This window comes from Crotalus tigris, unplaced genomic scaffold, assembly GCF_016545835.1.
Source record: "Crotalus tigris isolate CLP2741 ecotype Arizona unplaced genomic scaffold, ASM1654583v1 scf7180000024362.2655971311:6658466, whole genome shotgun sequence".
Taxonomy (NCBI): domain Eukaryota; kingdom Metazoa; phylum Chordata; class Lepidosauria; order Squamata; family Viperidae; genus Crotalus; species Crotalus tigris.
The window spans coordinates 2,512,047-2,531,481 of NW_024100530.1; the positions used below are offsets into that span (position 1 = coordinate 2,512,047).

A 19,435-nucleotide genomic window follows, 5' to 3' on the forward strand; every position below is an offset into this window, starting at 1 on the left:
TTAGATTTAGAATAATTTCATGTAATCCATCTTGTGAGGAGGCCACTTGGTTTTGATTGCTTGATACTATAAAAACACTTGTTTTTAGAGCATTACCTCCTTCTCAATCCCCACTGTGGACTGGAAGACATGTTGACTTTCATTTTCCCTTTCCAAATGATCTTTCCTAAATTAAGGGACTTTTTGATCTTGTTTGCCTTCTTTCTAACTTTGGAAAAGGAAATACTTTGTGATTTGCCCTTTGCAGAACACCTCCTCTTTTTATGTCATCTCACAAAGTGCCCAATAAGGATGTAGACCTACGAGTAAACTGTTTCTGTCTCGATCTCTGGCTAAGAACCAGCAGAATCAAAACAAATAACTGGTCAGGAAAGGAAAATCAGTAGAAAACAATGAAAGAATATTCTGGACAGAAGCAAAACAAAAATATGCAATAGAGACACTTGAACGATTGACTGTTTAGTAAAATAATTGATAAGGAAAGCACCAGTACTGAGTTGCAACAAATACAGTGTAAACAAACATCTCGATGGATACATGTAGGAAATGCATAAAATAAATCCCTCTGTCTATAATTAGACTAGATTTACAGGTTATGCTTGATAGGAAACTGTAGCAATATTACTTCCTGTTATGTCATCGGTGAACTTTAGTCAGTTCCTAAAACACACCTCATCAATCATCATTACGGCTGAAACTAATATGGCGTGATGTGATGCTCTCTTTTATTTTGCCGTTCAGTTCCTGCCATTGGGCGAAGGTGTTCCCACGTGAACTGCCTTGTCCAGAACTGAACGTGTGTTGTAGTTTTTTGCGAACCTGCAATACCAGTGGACACAGAATCCCCAAAGCCTTTTTAACTACTTTGGGTAGTTTTCTATTTTAGAAACTAAAATAGAAGCCGAAAGGATGTGCCGTGCTTAGAAGTGAAGAATTGCATACCTTTGCTTATTAGAGTATGACCAAACGTTGAAATAAGGGAATCTGGGTATCAAATAAAGGAAATATTTGACTTGCAACCATTTGTGTAGTGACAATTTGAAGTTACAATAGCCCTTGAAAAAGTGCCTTACGACTCGTCCTCGCAGTTACACCTGCCACAACATTCCCAGGGCCATGTGATCAAAATTCAGGCACTTGGCAACTGGCGTGTATTTATGACGGTTTCACACTCCCGCGGTCATGTGATCACCATTTGCGACCTTCCCAGCTGGCTTCCCACAAGCAGTCAGTGGGGGGGGGAGCCAGATTCGCTTAGTGACCGCATGATTCCCTTAACAACTGCCGTGATTCGTTTTAACAACCATGAGCAAAAAAAAAGGTCGTAAAATTGGGCACAACCCACTTAGCAATGGAAATGGCTGTAAATCGAGGACTCCCTGAAAGCCAGTTGATGGAGTGTTGGATCTTATTTTTGTTCCCCTGTTCCTTGTCTTTGCATCTTGGCAAGCTCAGCCCCACCCAGCAGATAATTCAGGAAGAGGCGGAACTCTCCCAGCTGAGAACTGGTGATTGTAAATATTGATGGGAAAATAATAGAGTGCTTTTGGCCCCGTCCTTGTTACTGACTCATTTTCATCCCTGTTGGGTCTAAATTTGCCAGACAGCATGAGGTGTCTGAGGATATGTTTGCAGAGCCAGTTGGGGTGTTTTCTCCAGAATCCTGCTTAGTTGATGATAGCTTCGTGCCTGTTGCTCTCCTCTTCCAGGGAGGGATTGAATTCTCTCGCTGGTCTGTGAGTAGGCAACCTTGGCTCGTTTATGACTCGTGGACTTCAACTCCCAGAATTCCTGAGCCAGCATGGGGGAATTATGGCCTCTTCGTGACTTGTGGACTTCAACTCCCAGAATTCCTGAGCCAGCATGGGGGAAACTTTGATCCCTTCATGACTTGTGGACTTCAACTCCCAGAATTCCTGAGCCAGCATGGGGGATCTATGGCCCCTTCATGACTTGTGGACTTCCCAGAATTCCTCAGCCAGCATGGCTCAGCTTGGAAACCTCTCCCTTTCCCCTCAGCGTGGCTGACTCGGGAATTCTGGGAGTTGAAGTCCACCAGTCGTAAAAGAGCCAAGGTTGCCTACCCCTGCCCAAATGCCTGAATTTTGATTACGTGACTGTGAGGAAAAATATTTAAATATTTAAACTAGGGGTCTTCAAACTTGGCTCTTTTATGACTCGTGGACTTCCACTCCCAGAATTCCTGAGCCGGCATGGCTCAGCTTGGAAACCTCTCCCTTTCCCCTCAGCATGGCTGGCTCAGGAATTCTGGGAGTTGAAGTCCACCAGTCATAAAAGAGCCAAGGTGGCCTACCCCTGCCCACATGCCTGAATTTTGATCATGTGACTGTGAGGAAAAATATTTAAACCAGGGGTCTTCAAACTTGGCTCTTTTATGACTCGCGGACTTCCACCCCCAGAATTCCTGAGCCAGCCTGGCTCAGCTTGGAAACCTCTCCCTTCCCCCTCAGCATGGCTGGCTCAGGAGTTCTGGGAGTTGAAGTCCACCCGTCATAAAAGAGCCAAGGTGGCCTACCCCTGGGTTAGGCAGCAACTCTTGATGATGAGTGTGGAGATTGGAAAGGATGCCTTTGTCTGTAAGCCATAAAGGACAGTGCATGTATAGGTACTCCTCAAATTACAGCGGTTCATTTATGCTCAATGTTACAATGACACTGAAAAATGTGACTTTTGACCGTTTTCCACAGTGATGACCGTTGTAGCATCCATGTGATCGAAATTCAGATGCTTGGCAACTGGTTCATACTTAGGACCGTTGCTGTGTCCCAAAGTCACGGATGGGATCCTCTTTTGCGACCCCATTGCAAAGTCAATGGGGAAACCAGATTCACTTAACTGGGTTGCTAACTTATCCTCTGCAGTGATTCACTTAACATCCATGGCAAAGGTCGTAAAATGGGACAAAACTCACTTAACAAATGTCTCACTTAACAACAGAAATTTTGGGTTCAGTTGTGCTAGTAAGTTGAGGACTACCTTTATATATGGTTCCCAATCTAATTCTGGACAGTGAACATAGCATAATATACATTTACTCTTCAGCGTATGATCTCAACTCGGACCAGAATCTCCATTGCTAAGCAAGGCAGTTGTTAAGTAAGCCACGCTCAATTTTCTGCCTTTTTTTTAATCATGGTTGTTAAATGAACCACTGTTGCTATTAAGTGGATCACGCAGTCCTTAAACGAATCTGCCTTCCCCCATTGACTTGGCTTGTCAGAAACTAATTGAGAAGGTCCCAAACGTTGATCACATGACGTGAGGATGCTGTGACGGTCATAAATACGTGCCAGTTGCCAAATACCCAAATCTTACGACGGTGAGGATGTTGCAACAGTCATAAGTGTGAGGACCAATTGTAAGTTGCTTTTTTTCCCCAGCCCTGCTGTAACTTTGAACAGTCGCTGAATGAACAGTTGTAAGTTGAGAATTACCTGTAGTTCGTTTCGGGCAGTTTCAGTTAGCCATAAAAGATTAACATAAACTCGCACGAGTGGAAAAGCTGGAGAATTTTGTAACCGATTTGGAAGCTCAGCTCAATGTTCCTGGTTTGTTTTGTAGGGAGTCCCTCCCGGTGGAGTTCCATGATGTCCCTCTCTGTACGACCCCAGCGGCGCAGTCTGGTGGTCAGGATCAATAGGAGCCAGTCGTTTGCAGGGGTCAACTCTTCCCAGGACAAATCTTTCAGGTAGGCTTAGCAAAAATGTCTCCGAGCAACGGAGATAATCAGAGAAGCCTCTGATTTCCTGCATGGTTCTTGCTGGCGAATTGCACTGAGGGAGTCCTGGGGTAAACATCATATATTTGGGACAAAACAAATGCAGATGGATGAGAGGACAGCCTGTTTGGTTTTGTAAAGGTCTGTTTGTTCTCTTCAACCCTACTTTTAGAACATTTTACAGGCGCCCAGTGAAAAGTCCCCATAGCAATTGCAACATTTCTCTTCCCTAGAAAGCAAATTATTTTAAACTTGCCCATTATCTCCCTCTCTTGCTCTGTTTCTCCAAATCTTTATTTTTTTCTCCAGCTACACCTTTCTTTATTCCTCTGAGCAGGTGAGCTCCCCCCCCCCCCCGCAAAGTCCTGTAATTTAACACAATCTGAGCATTTATACAAGAGCAAAACTTGAAGGGTGAAAAAGATTCCATTTAAAGCACCCCATCTTTGGACTGAGATAAAAAGTGGGCCTTGAATAGTTAGCTATTCAGTTAAGTAATGATTGGCCGCTTATGATTAAAAAATTACATAAACAGCAGGCCATCCTCTTTTCCTGTAGTCAGATTTTCCATGTTTCCTTTGTTTTAAGCTTAGTACGGGAAAGAGTGCTGAATGATATAAAATTATGTAATGGAAAAAACCCTTCCTAGTCCAAATGCAAACACGCATACAGAGCAAAGCTTTTAGGCTGGGGCTAACTTTTGCCAAATGAGATTAGCTTGATTGCAGCACCTGGAAATAATGATCCTCGATAGCCATGCCAGTTTAAATTAGTATGGCTGGTAAACAGGCTTAGCATGAGTTGGTGTATGGGTGACTGGTGGAAGAAACCAGATTTTAGTTTGGACTGAGAAGAGAATAATGAAATTCCCATGGCCAATGAAAGACCTGGGTGTTGAAGGCCTCTGGAGAGTGTCATCTTAGGAATCCAGGTCAGCTCTACGATGCCTTGCAGTTGTCTATTATCTTTTAATCCTTTTTGTCTTGGCTCAGAAGCTTGAAGGGGCACAGAAGATTCTTCCCGTATAATTACTGTGGAAGGAAGGTTAGGATGAGAAGTAAATCCTGGCCCAAAGGCAAACTATGGGTGAATGAGACTGATTTGATTGGGGCAGCTTTGAAATGGGTGGCTTTCTTTTTAAATAAAAGTGGGAACCACTCATACCTAAATTTCTTCTCTTAGTTTGAGGAGGAAAGAATTGGCCGATTTGTCTCCAGCTTTCAAAGCCTAGTGTGGGATGAAGATCTGTTGGTAGTCCTTACATTCTGAGTCGCTTCTCCTTGCCTCACACCACATGGCTGGCTTTCCTCACAGTGATGAACATTTTTTTGTGTATCACTAATAGATTTTGGAAGGGCTCAAAGCCACTTTTCTGGTTCATGCAATCTCCTAGATGATGGGTTTTCAAACCTGTTCAGACCTTCAAGGCCTATGAGCTGAAAAAATAAATATATCCCTGAACCCATGATCAAGAGGCAAAACTTTAGTGATAGAAAAACTAACCGGAAAAAGCTTTCCTACTCGTGGAAGTGTCTTTATGCAAATGTATACATTAAAATTCGTTGGATTTCGCAAAAGCAGATGCCCCAATGAGCATTCCAGAATGTTCATTAAAGGGAACAACAACAACAACAACAACAGAAGACATGTCAGTTTAACGTCTCTAATGTCCAAAAATTAAAAGCTGAATTTCACCAGATTCAATAAGAGGAATGTGATTGCTTTTCCCTAGAAAACTTTCCATGGAAGCCCATTTGCTGCATTTGGGGGAACTTTTTTTCCCCCCTCTTTCTTTTAGTCTGGTCAGAAACCCAATCAAATTCACCCACTTTTCACAGAACGCAGTTTGGGGGGGGGGAAACAAACCCTGTCCTAGATTGCGCAGTCGACTTAGCAAAGAGAAGGCTGGAAAAATGTCTTTACGGATACATTTTTCTTGAAATATTTTTAAGGCTTTTTGGTATTACTGCAGGGGTATGGATATGTACAGGGACTGCTTGTTTTCCCACCCAGACTAGGCAGAATACCATCCTGCATTATTAAATATCGGCTGGCCAGCCTCTTCCACGATATCTTCTTTTGCCCGGGGCTTTTATCATCCTTATTATTCTTTTGGTAGGAATTTCCCTGCGTTCAGTACACCCACGGTCTCCAGGAAGTCTGGCTCCAGGGTCAGTAGAATGTTTTCAATGTCTCACAAATCCCCTCCACCGAAGGTGCCCCAGCCAGAGCGATTTGACGAAGTGTACGAAGCATTGAAGAAAGGGCTAAGGTAAGCCTCGCTGCTGGCGTCACCTGGCACCCAGCGTGTGACACGCACCGGCACCTGTTCACTCAAAATATCCCAGGTTGCCTTTCTGGCACGGGTTTGGTATCTAAGGAGGCTTGTGAGAAGTAACTGTGAAACGGAGTGTCATCCACAAGATATCGAGAGCCAGTTTGGCCTAGTACAGGGGTCTCCAAACTCGGCCACTTGTGGATTTCAACTCCCAGAATTCTCCAGCCAGCCATAATTGGCTGGGGAATTCTGGGAGTTGAAGTCCACAAGTCTTAAAGTGGCCAAGTTTGAAGATCCCTGGTCTAGTGGTTAAGACACCAATCTAGAAACCAGGAGACCCTGAGTTCCAATCTTGCCTCAGACATGAAAGCCAGCTGGGTGAGCTTGGGCCAATCTCTCTCCCTCAGCCCAATTCACCTCAGGGTTGTTGTCGTGAGGAAAATAGGAGGAGAAAGGAGTAGTTAGATATGTTTGCTGCCTTGAGTTGTTTATAAAGGATAATAAAAGCAGGATATAAACACGTGATAAATAAATGCTTAAATAAATATTGCCTCAAAAGTTTTGAGATAGTGGTTAAGGCACCAAGCTAGAAACCAGGAGATTGTGAGTTTTAGTTCCACCTGAGGCACAACTGGGTGATTTTGGGCCAGTCACTCACCGTCAGCCCTAGGAAACAGGCAAGAGCAAAACACTTTTGAAATCTTGTCAAGAAAACTACAGGGACTTGTCCAGGCAGTTGCCAGGAATCAACATATCGACTTGAAGGCAATTCAGCTTTGTGTCAATTCAGTTGACCGTGGCTTCCTTCTCCCTCCCTCCTAAAGTTCAACTTGTAGATCAAGAGTGTGGACGGCGTGGTGGGAATCGACTGAAAGGAAGTGTTCTGCTCTTGGGTTTTACTGCCAAGGATAACATCCTCCATGAACTCAGGCAGTCACTTGAATTGGGGAGCCAGGATGTTGCCTGTTGTAATCTTCCAAGCAACGGGGAGATTATTGTGCTTTCAGTCCCTTCCATCTCTCCCTGCAGTGCTTACCTGGAAGTACACCAGCAGGAACTGGAGAAGCTGAGTACGCAGATCCGTGAATCCAAGAGGAATTCTCGCTTGGTGAGTGGAGCAGTTCCTATCTTGGGCGACGCTGCCTAGCTCCGATGGACACAAATGGCAGAAGTTCAGTGGGTAGTCTCCGGCCCTCACTCTTGCAGACATGCTGACCTTCAGACACTTTTGTGGAACAGATGGTGATGGTGCTACACTTCTGACTTGCATGCTTTTTTGCGCGCAGGATCTCCCCAATACACACCCACAAAAGTACCTCCGTGCAGGTATTCAATATATACGTGGATACTGCAGACACCGTACACACTTCCCAGTGCCTATGTAAACATGATCATTCTATCCTTGCCACAATGTTGGGGTGCCGTTTTAAAAGATCTGTTCAGAAGAGCATGTTGGCAATTCCTGATATGATGCCATGTATTCACCCTGGTGCTCTCAGAGCTTGGTTGTCTTCTTGCAGACGTTTCATTACCCAAATAGGGAACATCTCCCAACTACACGTGTTCTCTTCTATTGCCATGTATTCTGCAGTTCTTCCATGTTCCTGGCTCCTCCTGACCTTCCCCTTCTCCTCTTTTTCTCCTTTAGGGCTTCCTCTATGACCTTGACAAGGTAAGACATGCTGGGAAGAAAGAGGAGAACCCAAGGAATGACGTTGTGTGGGGCAGGATTGCCCACCTCTTGCATCTCATACATTTCTGCATGCAAAATGTTGTCCCATCTGGTCTTGGATCCGTCTCTTTTCTCTACCTTGCCAGAACGATCTTGCTTGCTCCAAGGCTTACTGTTAAATAAACATATACCCGTACTGAGGTTCCCAAAGGTGATAATTGGGTGAGATAAGACTAATATCTTTTTTTTTTTAACTTCTTTTCCATGGCAGCCCGTGTGCCTGGAGGATTTGTGGGGTCCTACATTCTTTTGCAAGGAATGGGATGCAACGGCTCAGTGGTTAAAGACGCTGAGCTTGTCAGTTAGATAGCTAACCGCCTGGGTTCAAGACCCAAACTCCCCGCAAAGGAGTGAGCTCCCGGTACTTGCCCACCTAGCGGTTCAAAAGCATGCAAATGCAAGTAGATAAATAGGTACCACTTCGGTAGGAAGGTAACAGCATTCCGTGCCCCTTTGGTGTATGATCATACTGACCACATGACCACGGAAATTGTCTTCAGATAACACTGGTTCCCTCAACAAAGAAACAATGGAGATGAGCAGACACGGCTGGCAAGGAAACCTTTACCTTTTTACATTCCTTTACCAGTTGAGTGTCTAGATCATCAAAATGATATTTCTTTCTTATTTCACAGCAAGTCAAGTCCATTGAGCGTTTCCTGCGCCGTTTGGAGTTTCACGCTAGCAAGGTACTTGTGGTTTCTGAATTCACTCTGCATGTAGCATCGCCGGGCCAAGAAAAGCTATTTTTTTAAATTGTCCTTATACATTATGCCTTAGAACAGTGGTTCTCAACCTTTTTAATGCCGCGACCCCCCCCCCAACCGGTCGTAAGTCGAGGACTACTCAACCGGTCGTAAGTCGAGGACTACTCAACTGGTGCAGCACCGTTTGCAGAATGGGACTTTTGGCGGGCTCAGCAGGGCAGAGACAGCCTGGACAATTCCTATTGGCTTTTGAAAGCCAATAGAATTAGACTCTATTCAAGAGAGTCTATTCTATTGGCTTTCAGAAGCCAATAGAATAAAAGGGAGTAGCACAGCTAAGGAAAAGGGGGAAAAAATGGCGGGCTGCGTTGTTTGGCGACCCCCGTGAAATGGTCGTTCGACCCCAAATGGGGTCCCGACCCACAGGTTGAGAACCGCTGCCTTAGAACCTGTGTGTAAATGTTTGCCTACAGTTTAAACCTAGTTTAAACCCAGAGTTTAAATCTAGAGCAAGAGGATTCGGTTGCAACTTTCCAAAGATTTCCGGCTAAGCAATTTCCTGCTACCTGATCCTTCTTAACTGGAGATGCTAAGGTCTTTTAGTGTGTAAAATTCGGATTCAGCTATTCAGCCAGGGCCCGTCCCAAAGAGAAGGAGAAAAAAAAAATCTGCAGGCAGGATGAGAAGTAATAGATGGAAGCTTATCAAAGAGAAATCCAACCTAGAACTCAAGAGGAATTTCCTATCACTGAAAGCAATTGATCAATTAAGCTTACCCCCAGAGGTTATCAGCACTCCATCTCTGGAGATTTTTAAGAGATGGCGTAGCCCTTTGTCTGGAATTGGCATTGGATCTCCTACTTGAGTAGGGACTACAAGTCCTTCCATCTCTGTTATTTTGTAATTCTGTAAAGATCCGGAAGAGCCTTTTTGAAGACAGAATGTGTAACAGTTGTGTAACCTAGTAACAGTTGTGTAACCTAGGATGGTCTGTGAGTCAGCCTTCTGGATATTTCAGCAGGTGTCCTCACAGTTGGCTCAGCTTTCGGCTCAGCCAACTTGCATCTTCTCACTCTCGTTCTCCTTGGTTCCTCTTCAATAGATTGATGAGCTCTATGAGGCGTATTGCATCCAGCGACGACTCCGAGATGGCGCTCACAACATGGTCAAGGCCTACACAGCCGGTTCCCCGGGCAGCAAGGAGGCCCGGGAGAGCTTGGCCGAAGCCGGCAAGGGCTACAAGGAGTACACGGAAGTGAGTCAAGATAGCTGGCACCTCAGGGAGGAAGAAAATCTGTTGGGGTAACAGGAGGAAAGTTTCTGGATTGACAAGCGTTAACAGTTGGTTGTTGATTTTCTCCCCCGTGCAGAACATGTGTCTGTTGGAGAGTGAGTTGGAGAGCCAGTTGGGAGAGTTCCATATCAAGATGAAAGGTAGGAAGGGGCAAATTACATCTGCAGGAGGAAACTTTGTCAGCTGTTTTTAAAAGCATCCTTCTCAGGAGCACAACAGGACCATTAGCCGATCAGAGTGGTATGTTTATTGCTGCTGGCCTGTAGACAGGAATCTTGCCAGGCTAAAGCACAGAGTGCATAACTGTTAGATAAATACCACAAAGCTTTAGGGAGGATCTCCGTTCAGTCTCTTCCTCCCCACAAGGGACTCAAGGCTACTCAGCCATTTCAACCTCCCCTCAACTCAGGACCAGATTGCACCACACTCTTGAGGAGTGTAGGACAGGGGTCCTTAACCTTGGCCACTTTAAGCTGGCTGAGGAATTCTGGGAGTTGAAGTCCACAAGACTTAAAGTGGCCAAGGTTTGAGGACTCCTGGTCTAGGAGATGGCTTGGTGCAGCAGCACTAGTAGGAGAAGGCTGTTGACACTTTTGCCTCTTGAGATCTCCTCCGGATCACAAAGTTTTCTCATAAATGTACATCTGGAGAAAAGGGATGGGGTGGTGGTGATCTTATTATTTATTGTTTTCTGAGTCTTTATGAAGGATAACAACATTTGAACTACCTAGGTGGACCATGAGTGAAGGCATAAACTTGTCTTGTCATTCTCTTGCAGGATTGGCTGGCTTTGCTAGGCTTTGTGCGGGGGACCAATATGAGGTGCGTAGAAGCAAGATGGGTGATGGAGGGGGTAGAACAGAAGGGTTCTAGAGTTGGGTAGGATTGAGGGAAATGTTGAAATTGCAAATGGGAGCTAGTTAGGGGATTGTTTTCTGCTCATTGACAGCCTTGGGGAGTGTGGACCCCGGGTGCTTTCCAGATGTTTGTATCAGAGTGAACTAAGAGGTTGGAAGGTTGCCCACTGTTACTTAAAGGATTGGGTGAATTGGTTCCTTCTGTTTGATATCCAAGAAAGGCTTGCAATCAAGCTGGCTTAAAATTGTGAGTCTGAATTTTATTGCTAATCTTCTAACTGATACCCAAAATTCTCCTTCTTCACCGTAGATCTTCATGAGATATGGGCGCCAGCGATGGAAACTACGGGGTCGCATTGAAGCCAACAGCAAGCAAGTCTGGGATAGTGAGGAGATGATCTTCTTGCCCCTTATCACAGAATTTCTGTCTATCAAGGTGACTGATGTCTCCCCAGTCAGATGTCTCCTATCTAGAAAAGATGTCTTTTCCTTATTCATGATAATTCTGCTTTTCCTTTCTTTTTTCAGGTGACGGAACTCAAGAGCTTGGCCAGCCACGTAGTGGTGGGGAATGTCTCTTGCGAGACCAAGGACCTTTTTGCAGCCCTGCCCCAAGTGGTGGCCGTGGATATCAATGACCTAGGCACAATCAAGCTGAGCCTGGAGGTCAATTGGAAGTGAGTGCTCTTGGCCTTCAAGCTTGTTCTGTTCTTCTCCAATGTGAGGACATTGTTGGGTGCCTGTTGGGCCACCATGAAGGATGGGTTCTGCTGAGAGAGCATATGATGTCTCCTTGAAGATCTTCCAAGTGATGTAAAGAGCCTGTGGGGCCACCTCTCCCCTCAGCTGACTTTCCCCTCTTCCCCACTAACGTCTATGCTTTCCTTCCATCAGTCCCTTTGATAAAGAGGACCAGCCATCTTCTGCCAGTACTGTGAACAAGACTTCGACAGTCAACAAGCGATTCTCCACATACAACCAGAGTCCTCCTGATACCCCTTCCATGAGAGAACAAGCCTTCTATGTGAGTACTCCTTCAATGGGTATTACATTTATTAAGATATGGGGAGAGGGGAAAGCCCTTCATCTTTATGGCTTCACAGTAGCTTCACCAAGGACTTGGAGAGCATCTAGTCTAGGGGTCCTCAAACCTGGCCACTTTAAGATTAGTGGACTTCAACTCCCAGAATTCTCCAGCCAGCCATGGCAAGCTGGGTGTTGAAGTCCACAAGTCTTAAAGTGGCCAAGTTTGAGGACCCCTGATCTAGTCCAATAAGCAAATATGTATCACTCTTCTCCTACAACAGGGGTCTTCAAACTTGGCCCTTTTATGACTTGTGGCCTTCAACTCCCAGAATTCCTCAGCCAGGCACGCTGGCTGAGGAATTCTGGGAGTTGAAGTCCACAAAAGGGCCAAGTTTGAAGACCCCTGTCCTACAGTCTTATACACAAAGCCTATGTTACTGTTCAAAAGATGTTTTAAATCAAAGTAGGCCACACTCCCTTGGATGGCTTCTCTTCCTAGCAGTTACACCACATTCTCATACTTGTTTCTCTATTTAAATGCTTTTATCTTAGATCTTAGACTTGGGATAGAATTTGTCAAATCATAGTTCCTATTGCATTCAAGCTGAACAACCAGGATTTAATCTTGAATTGTATGTAATCAGAGATTGAAACACAGTTATTTTGGTTCCGCTAATCCAGAAATCTATGGTTTAACCACGTCTAGAAATCCCTGGATTAGGACAGGGATGTGCAATCTGAGATTATTCAACAAATATTGCTTTGGCTGCAATCTCCAGAGATCTCCAAAAATTTGTCCCCCCAGAATTGAATTCTAACATATAATGAAATAAGTGGTGCCAATGATTAAATAAATGGTGATCATTTCCATTAGTTACTTTTATTTAACCCAATCTTATTTTGATCTTCCTCTTCTCATTTCATCCTGGCCTTGTCTACTTCTGGGAGGGGTATCTCCAGCCCTTCATTTAAAATCCATATGTGGCCCTGAAAAAACAAATGTTCTGTGCTTATGTTACCTTTGATCACATCAAAGAAAAGGAAAGGAGAAAAAGCACACAAACAAAACATTTTCTTGTGGGATTCAAGAACAAGCCATGTTTATCAGACTAAGACTGTTCATTTTTGTTAGGTGAAACATTTTTAAAAAGGAGAACAACTTTTCCAATCTGGAGGAAATTTCCTAGTTAGATTTATTGCAGAGGAGGGCGTGCTTTATCCTGATTCCACAAACCAGGGGTCTCCAACCCCCGGTCCGTGGACCGGTACCGGGCCCCACAGCATGCCAGCAACCGGTCCACACAAACAAGCAAAGCCCCATCCGTGGGATGCAGGCAGCACACAAAACCACGCACCCCCCGGTCTGTGGAAAAACCTCTCTCCACGGAACCGGTCCCTGGTGCTCAAAGGTTTGGGGACCTCTGCCGTAAACGGCTACATGGGGCACCCAACTGAGGTTAGCTAGGTGTTGACGATTGTTGCCTCTTTCTCTGCTCAAGAGCCTGCCTTGGGAGGCGGTCCCCAAGCAGAGGCGGGCCTTGATGGACGTCTTCCAAGAGACCGTCCTGGAAAGGCTGCCGTGGAGCTGTTCATGCAGCGATGTCTCCTCGGTGCAGCTCAGCACAAGGGCGTCTCAGGGCTGCGTAAGTCCTCGCACCGTTGCATCGCTTGGTGTCCCACAATAGAGCTTCCTCTGCTTTAGTCTCTGCCTTAGGATAAGTGGTACTTGGCAGTAGCGAACTGTACAGGCTTCCTTTGTCTTGTTGGCTTGTAGTGGTCACTGCTGATTGTGTGTTTACTATCTGCTACCCCTGCAGGCCGGGAGGTGGGGAGGGACCCTCATTGGGAAATTTAACAGGAAAGGTCTTCCTTCAAATTAGAAGTTGGCAAGCTATGGTTCGTAGGCTGTGTGTAACCTTGGTTCTACTTAGAAGTAACCCTGGACGTACTTTCAGAAGCCCTCTGAAGTTGGTCAAGCCAGGCTTTGTGTAAGAACTACAGGTAGCCCTCCACTTACAACCACAGTTCACCCCCAAATTTCCGGGGCTAAGCGAGACAAGTGAATTTTGCTCCATTTTACGACGACATTCTTGCCAAAGCTATTAAGTGACTTACTGCAGTTGTTGACTTAGCAACCCGGTTGTGAAGTGAACCTGGCTTCCCCCATTGACTTTGCTTGTCAGAAGGTCGCCAAAGGTGAGCACATGGCCGCGGGGATGCTACAACCGTCGTAAGTGTGAAAAAAGGTCGTAAGTCATTTTCTTCAGGGTGAGGGTCACCTCGGTCACTGAACGAGCTGTTGTAAATCAAGGACTGTCTGTATCTTCCTTGATGGTATCTTGGCTGGGAGAAAGAGAACGGGGAGAAGAGGTCTGAGAAAGAATGGGTATCTTCACCCATTGTTGACTTTTACCCATATATATTTGAGACAATATGGTGCTTCTGCAAAAGTGATGCTTCCCTGTTGTACTGTTAAGTCTGCTTAAGAGATGAGATAAAGAGAAGAGGTTCCTGCTTCATGCATACTATTATAATCTGGCTTGTTTGGCTAGCTTAACCCCCAGGATATAAACTCAGCTGTTGCCGATTATCAGCAATGCTGCATGGCTTAACAAAGCTGGTAAATCAGGCCTATTCAACAAATTATGATTAAAATGATACATTGTTTAGGATGTAATCCCAAGCAGGGATAACATTGTTAAGGAGAATTTTAAATTCTGTGAATAAGAGTTTTGGGCAGGGGTTCATTAAAAGGGCTCCATTTCACACCGTTTTCCATTCAATATTACCAATATGGCCCTCGCTTAACCTAATTCAGGGGTCTCCAAACTTAGCCGCTTTAAGACTTGTGGACTTCAATTCCTAGAATTCCTCAGCCAGCATGGCTGGCTGAGGAATTCTGGGAGTTGAAGTCCACAAGTCTTAAAATGGCCAAGTTTGAGGACCCCTGTCCTAACCTCTTGCTAAAGGCTTTTGGTGGTGATCTAGCGTGAGACAGCAAGTCCCAACTCAGAATGGTTACTCCAAAAGCCAACTCTAGAATCTCCCATATCATTCAAGAGGCCATCTCAGCTGCTGGGAAATAGCTGGTCTCTCTCCCCTGGGGGTTTACCGATGTATATGGAAGACAGAGCGCGTTACTTAAGTGTAGCATACATGTCAGCATCAACATCTGGGCAGATGGTTTTCTCCAGATGGTGAGCAGATGCAAACATTGAGGAGCACTGGAAGAAAATGGATTCTCTTAGAAGCCAATTCTTCTCCCAAACATAGACCACAACACTGACCGTTGGCTCTGTCCCCACCCACACTGAACAGCCTCCCTGTGTGTAGTTAACTGGCTGGAGGATAAGAAGGAACAGGGCTAAATGACTAATATGGGATTGGGCGATGTAAAGTATCAAACCATCCTCCGTGGCACCTGCCCTATATCAACATTAAACTCAAAAGTTTTCAAAGTATGTTATTAAGAATAGCCAGCATAAGATTTCAATCTCATAACAATGTGAATATGTATATTTGTCCCTGGGTCATTTGCAAGATGACATGAAGGGACCCAGCAGCTGAACCCCAGGTTCTGGTTAATTCAGCTTGCAGCCTTGTGTCTACCTGGAGGTGGCATGTCAGGTCCAGGAAGAAGAACTGCTGATGTTCCAGAGATAAAGTTGGGGCTGTGGAAAGAATGGTTGTGAATGAGGGTTTGCCTGTGGGTGGAAGAGGTTCGGCTTGCGTGCTCATTTTGACTTGCAGTGCTCCAATGCGGTCGTATCTCATTTGTGGTGTGGTTCCCTTCAGAACATGCTACGGCAGCAGGAGGATCTGGAGAATGGGGCAGCCTGGTCCATCTCTTCGGAGTCCTCCGATGACTCTTCCAGCCCCCAACTGTCCGGAAGTGCCCGACATACATTGCCCAGGCCTATTGTGCAACCTGCAGTGCAGGCCACTGCCCCTGCCATTGAAATTGCTTTCACCCACCCCGAGGACAAGGAGCCCGCAATCCGAGAAGAGGCCGCCATGGCCAACGGACACGTGCCCTACGCCCGGACTCTCAGCCAGATCAGTGAAGCAAGTGTAGACCTGCCCATAGCAGAAGAGAAGGAGTGTCCTGTCCCCAAAGAGCCTGCTCCTTGCGATGCCCCTTCCTTGGAAACGAACTCCTCGCCCCCAAGTGTGGGCTTGCCACTGGACACTCAGATCCGTGAGGACGAAGAGGGTGAGCCTGATGGGGCCACCCCTGTTGGAGAGGAGAGGGAGGAAACTCCTGGTCCAGCACAAGAGGTTCAACAGCCCAAGTCTTCAGTGGCCCCATCAGCCTTGGGACAGCTTCAGCAGTCAGGGATCTCAGAGGTTCCAAGGCCCAAACCCGTGGACTCCGGCCTGGAGGAGGCCATCAACACACTGGCTTCTGCTCTGGATGACTATCGGGGCCAGTTCCCTGAGCTGCAGGTTCTGGAGCAGGAACTCAAGCATCTTGAGGAGATTCTCTTGGTAAGTGAGTGGGTAGAAAGCCACACCAGAAGCTGGAGGGTTGTCATAGCCTTTAAACCAACGGAACACTGCTTTCCCGAGGTCCTCTCCTACTGATGGGTTTTAAACCAGGAGACCAGAAGGATTGTCTGGCTGCCACTGTGGAAGAAAATAAAACTCAATATTGCAATCTACTCTTCTATCTCAGGGACATTTTTTTTTTTTTTTTGGTGTTATTCCAAATGTCACGAGATTCTGAGTCACCACCCCGTGATCTGTCAAAAATCTCAAGAGAGTTTAACAATTCCATGAGATTTTTTTCCTGCTTTAAAACAAAGGGTACATTAACTTTGGAAATTCCCAAAGTTTTGAGATCTACTAATATTTTGAGATCTACTAATTACCATTCCATAAGACTGCAGCCGCTTAGGAGTTTTGGAAGCCCTTCCTCCAAAACCTGGTTCTGAAAACTTGCTTGAATTATGCAAGCAATTACACTTGGTGGATCTTTGGATTATGTTTATGTATGGTTTGCATAATTTTGGCCAGTTCTAGGAAGGAAAACAAACATGAAGGGACCCAACAACTGGCACAGATTTGGTTAGTTCAGCTGTTTATCTGGAGATAGCATGTTAAGTCGAGGAAGAAGAACTGTTGATGTTCCAAAGACAAAGAATGATTGTGAATGAGTGTATACACCTCCCGTGTGTACTAAAAGTTCTTTTCAGATACATTTCTCACCACATCTGCTCCTGTGAACTTTTGAGGGCAACATAAGTTATATATCTTCAACTCACACACTTCCGCTGTGTCTTTTCATAAGATCAGTTTCCTGCTTACACATTAGAGGCCCATTCTGGTTGTTTTGAAAAGGAAGAATGGGATGAATAACATACAAAACCCTGTAGAGAAACCTCAGAGAACTCTGCATAGTTCATATGCTGTAGGTTAGATTGCAGTGTTGGGCTTCCGCGTTCACATAAACCAAGGAAGACATAAATATGGTTTTCTAGCAATTTTTGGAATGAAAACTCAGTTTGTCGAGATGCTGGACTGCTCCAGTGTAGGCATCGACCAAATTTCCGACAGGCAATCTTCTACGTCAAAAATCGAGGGCCCAAGACTTTCAGATGAAAAGCTGTGCCATAACTTTAATAATAATAATGATGATGATGGTGATGATGATGATGATGATGATGATAAAGTTGGAAGGGACCTTGGTAGTCATCTAGTCCAACCCCCTGCTCAGGCAGGAAACCCTATACCATTTCGGACAAATGGCTGTCCAGTTTCTTCTTAAAAACTTCCAGTGTTGGAGCATTCACCGCTTCTGGAGGCAGGTTTTTCCACTGGTTAATTGTTCTAACTGTCAGGAAGTTTCTCCTCAGTTCTAGGTTGCTTCTCTCCTTGATTAGTTTCCATCTGTTGCTTCTTGTCCTGCCTTCAGGCACTTTGGAGAATAGCTTGACTCCCTCTTCTTTGGGGCAGCCCCTGAGATATTGGAACACTGCTATCATGTCCCCCCCTTGTCCTTCTCTTCATTAGACTAGACACACCAAATTCCAACAGCCTTTCCTTACATGTTTTAGCCTCCAGTCCCCTAATCATCTTTGTTGCTCTTCTCTGTACTCAAAGAGTCTCAGCATCTTTTTTACATCATGGTGACCAAAACTGGATGTCGTATTCCAAGTGTGGCCTTACCAAGACATTATAGAGTGGTATTAATACTTCACATGATCTTGATTCTATCCCTCAGTTAATGCAGCCTAATACTTTCAAGCATCTCCTCTTTGAACATTTGTTTGAAAATTAGACACTGAGTGTTTTGGGGGTTTTTTTGTGTGTGTTGTGGGTGTGTTTTTTCCTTTTGCACGTGGGATCTCAGGCCCAGCAGGGCTAGATGCAGAGCAGTGAGGAGAATTCTTTGGTCTAGGATGGGCCCAAAAGAGAATCTTTTGAAAGTCTTGACACCTTTTAAAATTTCCATCCCACAAGCAGAAACAAGGCCTATGCCTTAGCCGAGCCTCCAGCACCAGCCTGACGGTGGAACACGCGCTTGAGAGTTTCAGCTTCCTCAACGCTTCTGAATCAGAAGACTCGGAAGGAGAGGACGACAAGTGAGTAGGTTGGCTAAAAGCTGGTTCAGAGTGGCCCCCAACTGCCCGTAGCCAACGCTGCATAGAAGTAGTCCTCCACTTACAACTGTTCATTTAGTGACAGTTGGAAATTATAGCAGCGCTGAAAAAGAGCGGCTTATGACCGTTTTTCACAATTACGACCGTTGCAGCCTCCCCGTTGTCATGTGATCAAAGTTCAGACGCTTGGCAACTAACTCCTATTCATGACAATCGCAGTGTCCCCAGGGGTCATACGATCCTTTTTGCCACCTTCTGACAAGTCAGTGGGGGAAGCCGGATTCGCTTAACAACGGGGTTACTAACTTAATAGCTTTGGCCAGAAAGTCGTTGTAAAATGGAGCAAAATTCTTGTCTTGCTTAGCCACAGAAATTTGGGGTGGGGGGGTCAATTGTGGTCGTAAGTCGAGGACTACATGTATCTCCTGTGTCTGGCTGGACCCTGCTCCCTCCAAGCGACGGTCTTGGCAGGGCTTGCTACAGGATTGTTGTTGTTGTTGTTGTTAGTTGCGAAGTTGTGTCCGACTCATCGCGACCCCATGGACAATGTTCCTCCAGGCCTTCCTGCCCTCTACCATCTTCTGGAGTCCATTTAAGTTCACTCCTACTGCTTCAGTGACTCCATCCAGCCACTTCACTGTCGTCCCCTTCTTCCATTGCCCTGCATCTTGCCCAGCATTAGGCTCTTCTCCAGTGAGTCCTTCCTTCTCATTAGGTGGCCAAAGTATTTGAGTTTCAGGATCTGGCCTTCTAAAGAGCAGTCGGGGTTGATCTCCTCTAAGACTGACCGGTTTGATGGCTTGGCAGTCCAGGCAGAATGCCAATGGCTTTTCCCACGGTGCTGATGCAGCTGTTGGAAATCCCTCTAAAGCCAATCTCAAGCCATCTGGTCTAACAGGTAGAAGCTGGCAGAAAATGCTGCAGCAGCGCCACTCCGTGGCCAGTGGTTGACACTGCTGCTAAGATCTGTTCACACCCCATCCCCACTTGCTCCCTTCAAATATTTGCAAGTGGGAAATGTTGACCAAGATCCAACTTCCCCAAATACAGTGATTTTGGTCCTGCCTTTTGCACCCTGGTGGTACCTAGGAATCACGGGCAAATTTATTTAGTTTGGGCTTTTGCATTTCCCCCCCTACACTGGATCTGGCTGCCATGCATTGAAAGCAAGCACATGGCCCCGGTAGGATTTGTGGAAGA

General features: G+C 45.6%; 1 protein-coding gene across 8 annotated transcripts in view; it reads left to right on the plus strand.

Moving 5' to 3' along the window:
• Nucleotides 1-19,435, plus strand: part of RIPOR1 (RHO family interacting cell polarization regulator 1) — a 91,166-nt gene that overhangs the window by 58,970 nt on the left and 12,761 nt on the right. For 5 of the 8 annotated variants that reach the window (XM_039327632.1, XM_039327631.1, XM_039327634.1 and 2 more), the window contains exons 2-15: nt 3,583-3,709; nt 5,859-6,011; nt 7,047-7,125; nt 7,666-7,689; nt 8,385-8,438; nt 9,559-9,711; nt 9,827-9,890; nt 10,529-10,572; nt 10,918-11,043; nt 11,136-11,284; nt 11,502-11,631; nt 13,133-13,276; nt 15,429-16,121; nt 18,096-18,217. In XM_039327632.1, coding sequence (XP_039183566.1) covers nt 3,606-3,709; nt 5,859-6,011; nt 7,047-7,125; nt 7,666-7,689; nt 8,385-8,438; nt 9,559-9,711; nt 9,827-9,890; nt 10,529-10,572; nt 10,918-11,043; nt 11,136-11,284; nt 11,502-11,631; nt 13,133-13,276; nt 15,429-16,121; nt 18,096-18,217 — 2,039 coding nt within the window. In that variant the 5' untranslated portion in view covers nt 3,583-3,605. The remainder of the gene's footprint in view (nt 1-3,582; nt 3,710-5,858; nt 6,012-7,046; nt 7,126-7,665; nt 7,690-8,384; nt 8,439-9,558; nt 9,712-9,826; nt 9,891-10,528; nt 10,573-10,917; nt 11,044-11,135; nt 11,285-11,501; nt 11,632-13,132; nt 13,277-15,428; nt 16,122-18,095; nt 18,218-19,435) is intronic. The other 3 variants (XM_039327630.1, XM_039327636.1, XM_039327635.1) reach the window with 3 other exon arrangements.